Here is a 12,457-nt window from a genome sequence, read left to right on the forward strand (position 1 = left end):
CCTAAATCAGGATTTCCAGGAATGGGATAGAAATGATTATAAAGTCAGTAGTGGTTTGTTTACTGACTTTGGGAACAAGGCAGGTAATTTTTATTTTGTGAAACATCTCTGGCAGTGGAGACTTTATGGCTTCCTATCTTTTCAGTTTCAGTACAGCATTTTATTCCTCTGACAGCTAGTAAGTTCTGTTAGATTCAGTGGAGTTTTCAGCAACATGGGTAGGATCTGTTGCTTTGAATTACACCAGGCAAAGCACATGAATCAAATGCCCAAGATAAAGATACAGGATCCAGAGAAGTGGCATCTTGATTTTCTAAATATAACTGAGCTCAAATTTAAAGCCTCATAGCCTTTAGCCCTCCAAAAGCTTATTCTTTGTTTAGTGAATACCTTTAAATGTTGCTTAAAATGTAAGAGTTCAACATTTTTTAGTAGATAATCTTTTGGATTTTTCATTTTTCGTGTATATTCAATAAAGGTGGTTTAAACATATAATGTGATCTAATTTCATGTACCTTTAAACATCTAATGTGATCTAATTTCATATACCTCTAATTTCATATATCTAATTTCATATACCTTTAAACATATAATGTGATCTATTTCATATACCATATAATTTCGGTATTTAAACCTACAATGTGATCTAATTTCATATACCTTTGTCAGGTTCTCAGTAAAAATAAATCTGTAAATTGGGAAAGTCTTCATTAGACCACATGATAAGATTTTGGGACCAGATATGAGGTAGTTAAGTTTTTGAGCAAAGTAGAGAGACTGAAGCCTCAGGATTATCTAGTGAGTTAATGACAGACCCAGAAATAGAATCTTGTGCTATTTGCTTGGGTTATGATTTAGTTTGAAGAGGGTGGCCTGTGATCTGTTTACATAAATTGCAGGAAGTAAGGTTTGGGGTTTGGAAGAAGTTATAGCTGTGTGATGTTTGGCCAGGAAGCCCCCCTTCCCCACACTCACCACCTGTTTTATTGACACTAGTCCTAAAATACGGAGGAAAAGAGGCAGTTACGTATACTTCCTACTGTTAAAACAGTCTTTAAAAGCCAAAGCTAATTTTTTTCATCTTCTGTTAGTCTCCTCCTGGCCCTGGTCTTGTTTTAGGAGGAGAGGGGGGTATAGCCTAAGTAGTCGATTTGTAGATATTAGTAGTTTCCTTGATAATTTTTTCAGGTGTATGAAACTTTTTTATTGGTCGCACATGTATCTTCATTAAATGTGTTTAGTGAATAAACAGTATGGTTTGAAAATAGTGGAGGCCACCAAAAAACTATTGAATGGTTCAAGGGGTTATAGATTTGTAAGTAATTGTTTTTTCTAGAGTTGTTTTCTGGTGAGGTAGTTACTTTTACTCTCCCTTTGCTGTTCCAGCTGTGGGGTTTGGGAGTGGATCCTGTGGCACTAGTGAGAGAAGCAGCAGGAAGCAGGAATAAAAACATTTGTGTGTGGTGGTTCTGAACTTATTTTTTTTCCTAACAGCTTTGTTGAGATATAATTCACATACCATCCAGTTCACCTAGTTAAAGTGTAAAATTCAGTGTTTTTTAGTGTATTCACGGGGTTGTGCAACCATTGCTACAGTCTAATTTTAGAATGTTTTTCTCCTCCCTTGCAAAGAAACCCCATACCTCATAGCAGTCAGTCCCTATTCTCCATTTACTTTTTCTCTTACTGCTAACCCTAAGAAACTGCTATCTAATTACTAACATTGCCTGTTTTGGATGTTTGATGTAAATGGAATCTTACAATATGTAATCTTTTATGATTGGTTTCTTTCACTTAGCATAATGTTGTTAAGGGTTATACATGTTGTAACATTTATTCCTTTTTATTGTCAAAACAGTATTCCGTTATGTGGATATAACATATCCATTCATCAGTTGATGGGCATTTGGATTATTTCCATGTTTTTAACAAAACAAAACAAAACAAAACAGGGGCTTGCTCTGTGGCTGAGCTGGAAAGCAGTGACACGATCACAGCTCACTGCAGCCTCTACCTCTTGGGCTCAGTTGATCCTTCCACCTCAGTCTCCTGAGTAGCCAGAACTACAGGCACAACCCACAGTGCCTAGCTAAATTTTGCGTTTTTTGTAGAGATGTGATCTTGCCATGTTGCCCAGACTGGTCTTGAATTCCTGGGCTCAAGAGATCTGCCTGCCTTGGCCTCCCACAGTGCTGGGATTACAGGTGTGAGCTACTGCACCCGGCCTATTTTCATTTTTTTGCTATTATGATTTAATACTGCTGTGAACATTCTTATACAGATTTTTGTGTGGATGTATGTTTTCATTTCTTGGGTATAGAATTTCTGGGTCATATGGTAACTCTTAATGTCTGACTTTTTGATGAACTGCCAAACTTTCCCAAAGTAGCAACACTATTTTACGCTTGTACTAGCAATGCATGAAAGTTTGAATTTCTTCACATCTTAGCAACACTTGTTATTTTGTGTCTTTTTGATTATAGGCATCCTAGTGGGTATGAAGTGGTGTCTTGTTTTAATTTGTATTTCCCAGCTGGGTGCAGTGGCTCACGCCTGTAATCTCAGCACTTTGGGAGGCTAAGGTGGGCGGATCACCTTATATCGGGAGTTTGAGACCAGCTTGACCAACATGGTGAAACCCTGTCTCTACTAAAAATACAAAAAAAATTAGCTGGGCATGGTGGTGCGTGCCTGTAATCCCAGCTACTTGGGAGGCTGAGGCAGGAGAATCACTTGAACGCGGGAGTTGGAGGCCGCAGTGAGCCAAGTTCACACCACTGCACTCCAGTCTGGGTGACAAGAGCGAAACTCTGTCTCCCCCCCCAAAAAAAAAAATTATTTCCCTAGTGATTAATTATGCTGAACATCTTTTCATGTATTTATTGGACATTCATATGTCTTCTTTGTAGAAATGTGTGTTGAGATTCTTGCCCATTATTAAATTGGATTATTAGTCTTCTCGTTATTGAGTTGTAAGATTTGTGTATTCTGGATACCTAACTTCCATCTTCTAACTGCAGACTGGTCCTAAATTGCTTAGAAGTAGAGAAAACTGGTGGATACAAAAGACTGTATTAAGTAAAGTTTCTTTTTTCCCCTCAACTTTTGAAGAATCTGGTTTATTCATTCACTGAAAAAATATGAATGCTGGCTTTATACTAGGTTTTGGGAATATAACAGAGAATGAAACATGGAGCTCACATTCTAATGAGGGAGAAATAAAAATCATATCAGATGGTGACAAGCTTTCCTGTTTTCTGTTTCTATTTATGAAGAATAAAATAGGGTAATAGAGATAATGTGATGAAAGTTCTAACATTCTTTACCATTCCTGAATTCTTAATCTATAATTTCTGTTATTACACTTCCTACTTAATTTAATACACTTTGTAGCTAAACTATTATTTTTCTTTCACTCCTGATTCTTAACCCCTATCCATGCTAATTTTTGCCTTCACTATTCCACAAAACTCGCTCAATGTAGTAGTAGTATCTTGTTTTAAAAGCCAGTATTCTCTTTTCAGTTTTTAAAACTTCCTGATCTACACTGAACACTATTGCGTTTCTCCCTCTTAAATCACTTGCTGCTGTCTGCAGTCCAACTTCCTCAAGTTTTTTTTTTTTTTTTAATCGTTTGTCTTAATTATCTATGTGGCCTCTCTTCTGATTGAAGAGCCTCATGATTTTAATTGCTCTTTGAAAGCAGATGACTTCTTAGCTCAAGCTGTACCACTGCCTTCAGGTTTAGCTAGAGGAGCTGGGATGAACAGCTGATTGCTTCTCACTCATCAGGATTCTTGTCCCTTTACTCTTCCCTCTGGCACGTTTCTTCTATTTGGGTTGATTAGGATACAGGTTATTTCTGCGACTGCTTTAATGATTACCTGTGACTAATGGTATAATAATCTACAATGTTCAGTCAAGTTTCTTGAATCAAAGGGTTTGTTTCTTCATGGATGTTAGTGAATTTTATACTTTCAAGTATTTTGGAAAGATAGGGCTGAATTCAGAAGTAAAAAAAAAGGAATAGCTTCTTGATCTCTAGAGCTGTAACAGTTTTTTTTTATAAATAAAATAAATGAATTTTATTTTTTTAAATCTCGGTAGGTTTTTGGGGACAAGTGGTGCTTAGTTACATGAATAAGTTCTTTAGGGGTGATTTCTGAGATTTTGGCGCATCCATCACCCAAGCAGTGTACACTATACCCAATGTGTAGTCTTTTATTCTTCACTCCCACCCTTTCCCCTGAGTCCCCAAAGTCCATTGTATCATTCTTACTCCTGTGCATCCTCATAGCTCCCACTTTTGAGAACATACAACGTTTGGTTTTCCATTCCTGAGTGTAATAGTTTTAACAAATGTTTAATTCTTACCTTTGTCTGGTGTTACGCTAATGCTTTCATTCAAACGACTGTCATAGTAACTGAGGCATTTACTGCATTTTTCCTTTCTTATGAAGGAGGAAATTAAGCCTTAGGGAAGTTAACATATCCAAGGTCACACAGTAATTGTCAATAGTTGGGATTCCAGTGTTGAGTCTTCAGCCACAAGGTCATGAATGGTAGTAAGTTTTTTGTAAATTATAAAGCGTTACATTTCTGTGTAGGTGGGAAAGGGGAGAGAGCTCCTAAATATTTCGGGCTGGGTGTGATGACTCATGCCTGTAATCCCAGTGCTTTGGGAGGCTGAGGTGGGAGGATCATTTGAGGCCAGAAGTTTGACATCAGCCTGGACAACACAGCAAGACCTTATTTTTACAAAACACAAAAAATAAAAAAAATTAGCCCAATGCAGTGGTGTGCACCTGTGGTCCCAGATACTAGGGAGGCTGAGGCAAGAGGATTGCTTGAGCTCAGAAGTTCGAGGCTGCAGTGAGCTATCATCTGGCCACTGTACTCCAGCCTGGGCAACAAAGCAAGACTATATCTCTTAAAACAAAAGAACTTATTCAGAGCTTTTCAAAACACTTAGTTCTATTTCACTCCATGCCCCCAAATAATATGTTATTATACAACTGTTAGTGTGTTGTGATGGCTTCTTCCTAAATGTGGATCATTTGTAACTCAGTTTAATGTATACTTGAATACTGCTTATGTTAAAAGGAATTCCATGCTTTTCTATTGGTAATGGAATATAATACAGTAAATAGCTTGTATTGCAGCATACTCATTAGGTAATGACTGGCTTTTAGTACTCATATTCTGGTTGTGTCATTCTACTCTTTCTTGATACATATTAGTTTTCAAAAGATTTGGAGATTTATGCTGTTGGCACCAAATAAAACCATGTAAATATGGATGTAATTGAATGAGTTAATATCATTGTTCAACTATACTTGATGCCACAGAGATTTGTTTGTGACTTGGAGGACTTCAAAATTTCCTGACTTCAATGTGAACCTTAGTCTTCTTTTGTGAGATTTCCCCGTTGGTTGTTCAATTGCTTGGGTAGGGAGAAGACTGGTATATGTTTGTTCTTTCAGTCAATAAGCCTAGGGTTCAGGATGTCATTTAAGGACAGTGATCTAGAGGAAAAATGAATAACACTGGGACTAAGGCATTGAAGCTAGAGCAGATTAGAAAGATAATTAAAAGTTAGAATTTGGTAGTAAATGGTAACTTATTGGAGGTACTAAGGGTGTTGATGTTTGGACAATTCAGTATGTGAGATCATTTTCCCTTGCCTGAGTTTTGGACTGACTGAGAAATAACAACCTACAGATGAAGAAGCAAGACAATACCTTTAAAAAAAATTAGCGTTTTATTCAGGTAAAAATCACATACTGTGAAGTTCACCATTTTAAAGTGTACAATTCAGTAGTTTTTAATATATTCACAAGGTTGTGCAACCATTACCACTATCAGTTAGGCCATTTTCATCACTCTAAAAAGAAACCTCCTAGCAGTGACTTCCCATGTGCAATCTCCCTCTCTTCCCTCATCTCCTGGCAACCACCAGTCTACTTTTCATTTCTATACATTTGCCTATTCTGGACATTTCATATAAATGGAATCATACAGCATGTGGTCTTTTGTGTCTTTTTCACTTAGCATAAGGCTTTCAAGGTTCATCTATGTTGTAGCATGTAAAAATACTTCATTCCTTTTTATGGCTGAATGAAGTTGCATTGTGTCTTATATGGTTATTACTTAGATAAACCGTATTTTGTTTATCCATTCATTAGTTGACAAGCATTTGGGTTATTTTCACTTTTCGGCTTTATGAGTAATGCTGCACATTTGTGTGCAAACAGTCATTTGTGTGCATGGTTTTGTAGGAACATTTAAATTCTCTTGGAGATATATATGCCTGTAATTGCTGGGGTTTATGGTAACTCTGTGTTTAACTTTCAAAGGAGTTGCCTTTGTTTTTGATAAAACCTGTATTGTAGAACGTGACTTAGGTTTAAGAGCCAAATGAGTTGACTGACTTTCTGCAGGCCCTAATCCCCATCTGTCAATGGGACAGTTCACTCTAGAGGATGTTGGGGTCAGCAGAGCGGACACACTCAGATCATTGCCTTGTAGAATCCTGGATGGAGAGGGAAGAGAGAGACTGAGGGCTGGGCGTGGTGGCTCAAGCCTGTAATCCCAGGACTTTGGGATCCCAGCCAAGGCAGATGGATCACCTGAGGTCAGCAGTTCAAGACCAGCCTGACCAACATGGTGAAACCCCATCTACTAAATACAAAAAAGTAGCCAGGCGTGGTGGTACATGCCTGTAATCTCATCTACTTGAGAGGCTGAGACAGGAGAATTGCTTGAACCCAGGAGGCAGAGGTTGCAGTGAGCCGAGTTGGCGCCATTGCACTCCAGCCTGGGCAACAAGAGTGAAAACTCCGTCTCAAAAAAATGAAAAGAGTCTGAGTCCCTGGAACTCAGTTCTTTTGTTAAGTTAGCTCTATGTACTAACCAATTTACCTCTTTGGAGAGGAGTGGGCTAAGAGACCAGGAGTGTTTACTGAAGTAATTCCTCATAGAGACTAAGAGTTGGAAAAAAATTAGTCTGCTCTAACGAAAAGTAAAGAGTTAAGCACGAAACCTGAAAGCCATTCTTAGATGAAAAGGCCGTGCCATTTTATCCAGGAAGGAAGTATATTAAGAGAAGATGATGAATTTGGTTTTAAACATGGTAAATTTGGGATTTCCGGTACAGAATGTTAGATATTTGTTTGGAGATCAGGAGATTGATCTCTGCTAGAGATGAAGATTTGAGATCTATCTACATATAGGCAACTAAAATACAAGACTAGGTAGATCATGCATACAGTAAAACAGTAGAAAAGGATGTCTAGTAATTTTTTTTTTTTAAATAAAGCTGCCCTGCTATGTACAAAACCCTGACCCAGAAGCAGGTCGTCTATGAGTAGTTTAGCGCCAGGTTCCCCATGAAAGTGTGTTCCATGACAGCTGAGGGGAAGGCTGCCTTTTCAACCACACCCCATTTCCCAGGATGAGGGGCTGTCCACGCCGGACTCTGGTCCCAAGGATGTCTAGTAATTTTTATATCTGAATTCCTTGTGGTTTTATTGTGCTAACTGATGTTTCTGCTGTATTTTGCTATGAGTGGCTGATTTCCTTCTGGGTTTTGTGATTTTTAATTATGAATACCTTTATTTTGAGATCTTACCTGTGGGAATTTTTCCAGGCCTAGATCAAAGGTGATTTCCTCCAGAGAGAATGTACATTTGCTTCTATCAAGTTTGGGTGGGAGATACAACCATCCTAGGGCTACCCTAAACAAAATTCTAGGTATGAAGCTTTTTTTTTTTTTTTCCTGAGACGGAGTTTTGCTCTTATTGCCTAGGCTGGAGTGCAGTGGCGTGATGTTGGCTCACTGCAACCTCTGCCTCCCAGCTTCAAGCGATTCTTCTGTCTCAGCCTCCCAAGTAGCTGGGATTACAGGCACATGCCGCCATGCCTGGCTAAGTTTTTTGTATTTTAGTATAGACGGGGTTTCATCATATTGGTCAGGCTGGTCTCAAACTCCTGACCTTAGGTGATCTGGCTGCCTCGGCCTCCCAAAGTGCTGGGATTACAGGCATAAGCAACTGTGCCCGGCCGGTATGAAGCTTTTAAAACCATAATCTAGGGGAAGATCAGCTTGTGGTTGTAAAATATCAGGGAAGACACCCTTGCACTGCTGTCACAGTCCCTGATCCTCTCCCAGCACTGAGTGCCGAGGTTAAAAAAGTAGTTTTCCTGGCAGTTTACTTGGTTGAGAACTGAACATTGCTGCCTCTTATACCTTACTGCTGTCATAGTCCTCGATCTCCTCACCAACCCTAAGTGCTAAGGTTAAAAAAGCAGTTTTCCTGGTAGTTCTCTTGGTTAAGATCTGAACGTTGTTGCATCTTNTTCCTGAGACGGAGTTTTGCTCTTATTGCCTAGGCTGGAGTGCAGTGGCGTGATGTTGGCTCACTGCAACCTCTGCCTCCCAGCTTCAAGCGATTCTTCTGTCTCAGCCTCCCAAGTAGCTGGGATTACAGGCACATGCCGCCATGCCTGGCTAAGTTTTTTGTATTTTAGTATAGACGGGGTTTCATCATATTGGTCAGGCTGGTCTCAAACTCCTGACCTTAGGTGATCTGGCTGCCTCGGCCTCCCAAAGTGCTGGGATTACAGGCATAAGCAACTGTGCCCGGCCGGTATGAAGCTTTTAAAACCATAATCTAGGGGAAGATCAGCTTGTGGTTGTAAAATATCAGGGAAGACACCCTTGCACTGCTGTCACAGTCCCTGATCCTCTCCCAGCACTGAGTGCCGAGGTTAAAAAAGTAGTTTTCCTGGCAGTTTACTTGGTTGAGAACTGAACATTGCTGCCTCTTATACCTTACTGCTGTCATAGTCCTCGATCTCCTCACCAACCCTAAGTGCTAAGGTTAAAAAAGCAGTTTTCCTGGTAGTTCTCTTGGTTAAGATCTGAACGTTGTTGCATCTTGTACATTGGGTCCCATAAGGTCTTGGAATTGCAAGCCAGAATTCATAGTGCTTGGCATAATGCCCTAAAGGTGAAGGAAAGCTGGTATCAGTACTCTGCATACCTTTCTGGTTTCTACTGTTTCACTTAGTTTTTGGATTCTGATCATACCTGATTTTCTGTCAAGTTTTTGATTTATATGCAAAGATTTAAAGATATTTTACTCAGCATTTTAGTTATTTTCAGTGGGTATGAGATCGAGCCATCCATCCTGTCATTCTGGCAGAAATAGAAGTGTCTTATCTGTCTCTCTCTTCAGTGTATGCGGGATAATTATTGGATGCAGGGACTTCAATCACCTTTCAAACCAAAGGTTACAGACTTGGAGCAAAATCCAGTTTCCGTTTGGCCCACATAGTATTTAGGAAATGAAAATCAGGGCCAGGTGCAGTGACTTATGCCTGTAAGCTTAGCACTTTGGGAGGCTGAGGCAGGAGGATCACTTGAGCCCAGGAGTTCAAGATCAGCTTGGGCAACATAGCGAGACCCCACCTGTGTTTTTTTAAAAAGTTAAAATAAAAAATCAAGAGATTGCAGATAAAATTTTGGATTTTTTTTGTTTCTCTTGAAAAATTGAAAGTTCTTAAAGTGCTGGGCGTATAACGCTCCTGCCTAGCAACAATTGACTAGAACTGGGAATAGCCCTGATCCCTTCAGACTGAACATGCTCTCTTTAGTTGCTCACAGTTCTGCCACTTGTGCAGTATATGCGTATGTATACACTTAAACCCATTTTACCTTATCCCATTTATGTTACCATTAGGCATTTGTGGATCATCCTTCTGCCTAATGAAAATACTGATACTCTCCCATGTGCTCCATAGTAGTGCTGATAGACACTTTTACATTTGTTGATTTATTTAATTCTAACAACAAGTTTGGAGTTTAATACCCTTTGAATAAAGTTATGTAGGTGGTATTAGCCCCATGTTACAGATGAAGAAACTGAGGTTCATTGAAGTTATATAAATTCTTTAAGGTCTCAATAGTGCCACTGTTAGAATTTGAACCTAAAACCTAGAATTTGAATTCAAAGCTCTTTCTGTTTCAGTGCTTCTCTTTACTGCTGCTGCTGCTGCTACTACTACTACTGCTGCTGCTACTACTATTACTTACTACTACTATTACTATTACTATTACTACTATTATTTTCTATTACTATTACTACTATTACTACTATTATTACTACTATTACTATTACTATTACTACTACTACTTTTTTTTTTTTTTAAAGCAGTGGAACTGTTTCTTAGATGAAGTCTTTGTGAAGTCGAATATTTAAAACCAATAAAGGTAGCACTGTTTTGCTGGAAGAATAGATTTGGTGGGGCACTTATTTGGGGGTTGAAACCTGCATGGTTAACTCTGGTAGCTTTTGGGCACCTTTCTAGAATCCCTAGGACTCTACTGAAACAGTTTGGACACTCTCTATAACATAGCCATAATCATTTGTTAAATCTTACGAAATCTCAGCTTCTTTAGATGTTACAGTTATAGTGTATCTATTTCTGTTATGCCTCCTGATATGTCTGTAGGCTTCCTGATATGTTTGTCTGTCTTAGTGTAATCCCTCTTATGACTCAGTGGCATTTTTCTTTCATGTAAGTTTGTGTTCTGATAAGGGTGATTCTTTTAGCATTTTACTTCTGTTTTCAGAGTGTTTTAAAGTAAATCTAAAGCGAGACTTACGGTTTAATTTAATTTACTTTGCAGCATCTGATAACTAACTCTTCTTTACTTTTCAGATTCTCTTTGTGGCCAGATGGGTTTGTATGGACAGGCTTGTCCATCTGTAACTTCATTAAGGTGAGTGCTCTTTTTTTTTTTTTCTTTATTAGAACATGTAACATTTTAAAAGTTAGACTGGTCACCTTATATTACAATAATTTCAGGGTGAGATTCAGAAAAAAATATTGTAGCTTGTTTTGTCAAGTAGTGCAATTTGGCGGAATGGAATGATATTTCTGCTTACTGAAATTTTTGTGGTAATGGGATTTGGATATGCTTTTAATCTTCATTTAGTGAACTGAGTATAGTGTGGTAATTTGTACATGAAACAACATAATTAACACTTCTTTGTGTTTCTTTTAAAAAGACTAATCTGGGCCGGGTGCGGTGGCTCACACTTGTACTCCCAGCATTTTGGGAGGCTGAGGCGGGTGGATCAGCTGAGGTCAGGAGTTCGAGACTAGCCTGGCCAACATGATGAAACCCTGTCTCTACTGAAAATACAAAATGATTGGCCAGGTGTGGTGGCTCACACCTGTAATCCCAGCTACTTTGGAGGCTGAGGCAGGAGAATCGCTTGAACCCAGGAGGCAGAGGTTGCAGTCAGCTGAGATTGTGCCATTGCACTCCAGCCTGGGCAACAAGAGCGAAACTCCATTTCAAAAAAAAAAAAAGGCTAATCTGCTTTCTACTCAATTTAATTAGAACATAGTAAATTTTGATTGCCTTTGTAGCAATCAAAATAAGACTGAAGATACTAATTTTAATTTCTTTCTAAGGGATGGTAAAAACATAATATCTAGATTTCTCTCATTTACAGTAAAACATGAGAAATGTAAAAAGTAGGAACTGTTTTGTTGTATACAACCCTGTGGTTTCAGATTTTTGAAGTCACCAGATCAGTTTTGCCAATCAATTAATATGTGAAGTCAGATTAGCAAAACAGATAAATGTGTGACTGTTTTTGCTGGCTTAGGCTTCCATGTTCTACCTTCATATTGGCACCTGAGGGATTGTCATGGTTCCCAGAGTGAAAAATAATCTAAACCTAATCTGCTAATTGAAATCTTAGAGTATGAGGTGTTGATGGCAGGACCTACTAGTTACATGTGGTTGTGTAGTCAGCCATATCATTTATTCATCTAGCATATTGAGCATCTACTGTTGTCAGGCACTATTCTAAATGTTGGGGCATAGCAATGAGCATAACATGTAAAAATCCTGTAATCATGGAATTTGTATTTTGGTGGAGGGACAATTAATAGACAAAATAGTATAAATATCTGTTAGTGATATGATAAGGGTTAAGGAGAAAAATAGAGAAGAGGAATAGGAAATAATAGGAGTATGTGTTATTTTAGACAGGCCAGTCCTAAGGGAAGCCTTCACTAAAAAAGGGGACATTTGAATGAAGATCTTAAAGTATGATGGAGTGAGCCATATATTGGATAAGTGGTAGTTGAGCATTCTTTAGGCACAGAGGGAGTGCAGGAAGGTCCAAGGCAGGAGGCTGCCTTGTATGTTTGAGGAGCAATGGAGGAGGTCATTGTGGTTGCAGCAGCGTAGATGAGGAAGGGTTATAATTGCCCAGCTTTGGAGGGCAGAAGGAGAGAGAGGAGAGATACAAAATTGCCAGAACCGTGATTGGAAATCAAGGAATCCTTACGCTTGAGAGCAATCCTGATTTTCCGGAATGACACACACACACACACATAAACACACACACACACACACACACACACACACACA

General features: G+C 38.8%; 1 protein-coding gene across 4 annotated transcripts in view; it reads left to right on the forward strand.

Annotated features, from left to right (window-relative positions):
• FOXJ3 (forkhead box J3) overlaps nt 1-12,457 on the forward strand; it is a 161,579-nt gene that overhangs the window by 15,269 nt on the left and 133,853 nt on the right. For all 4 annotated transcript variants that reach the window (XM_017873231.1, XM_017873230.1, XM_017873235.1 and 1 more), the window contains exon 2: nt 10,726-10,786. In XM_017873231.1, the coding sequence (XP_017728720.1) occupies nt 10,743-10,786 (44 nt within the window). In that variant the 5' untranslated portion in view covers nt 10,726-10,742. The remainder of the gene's footprint in view (nt 1-10,725; nt 10,787-12,457) is intronic.

The sequence above is a fragment of the Rhinopithecus bieti genome, unplaced genomic scaffold (genome assembly GCF_001698545.2).
Source record: "Rhinopithecus bieti isolate Rb0 unplaced genomic scaffold, ASM169854v2 scaffold_6907, whole genome shotgun sequence".
NCBI classification, from domain to species: Eukaryota; Metazoa; Chordata; class Mammalia; order Primates; family Cercopithecidae; genus Rhinopithecus; species Rhinopithecus bieti.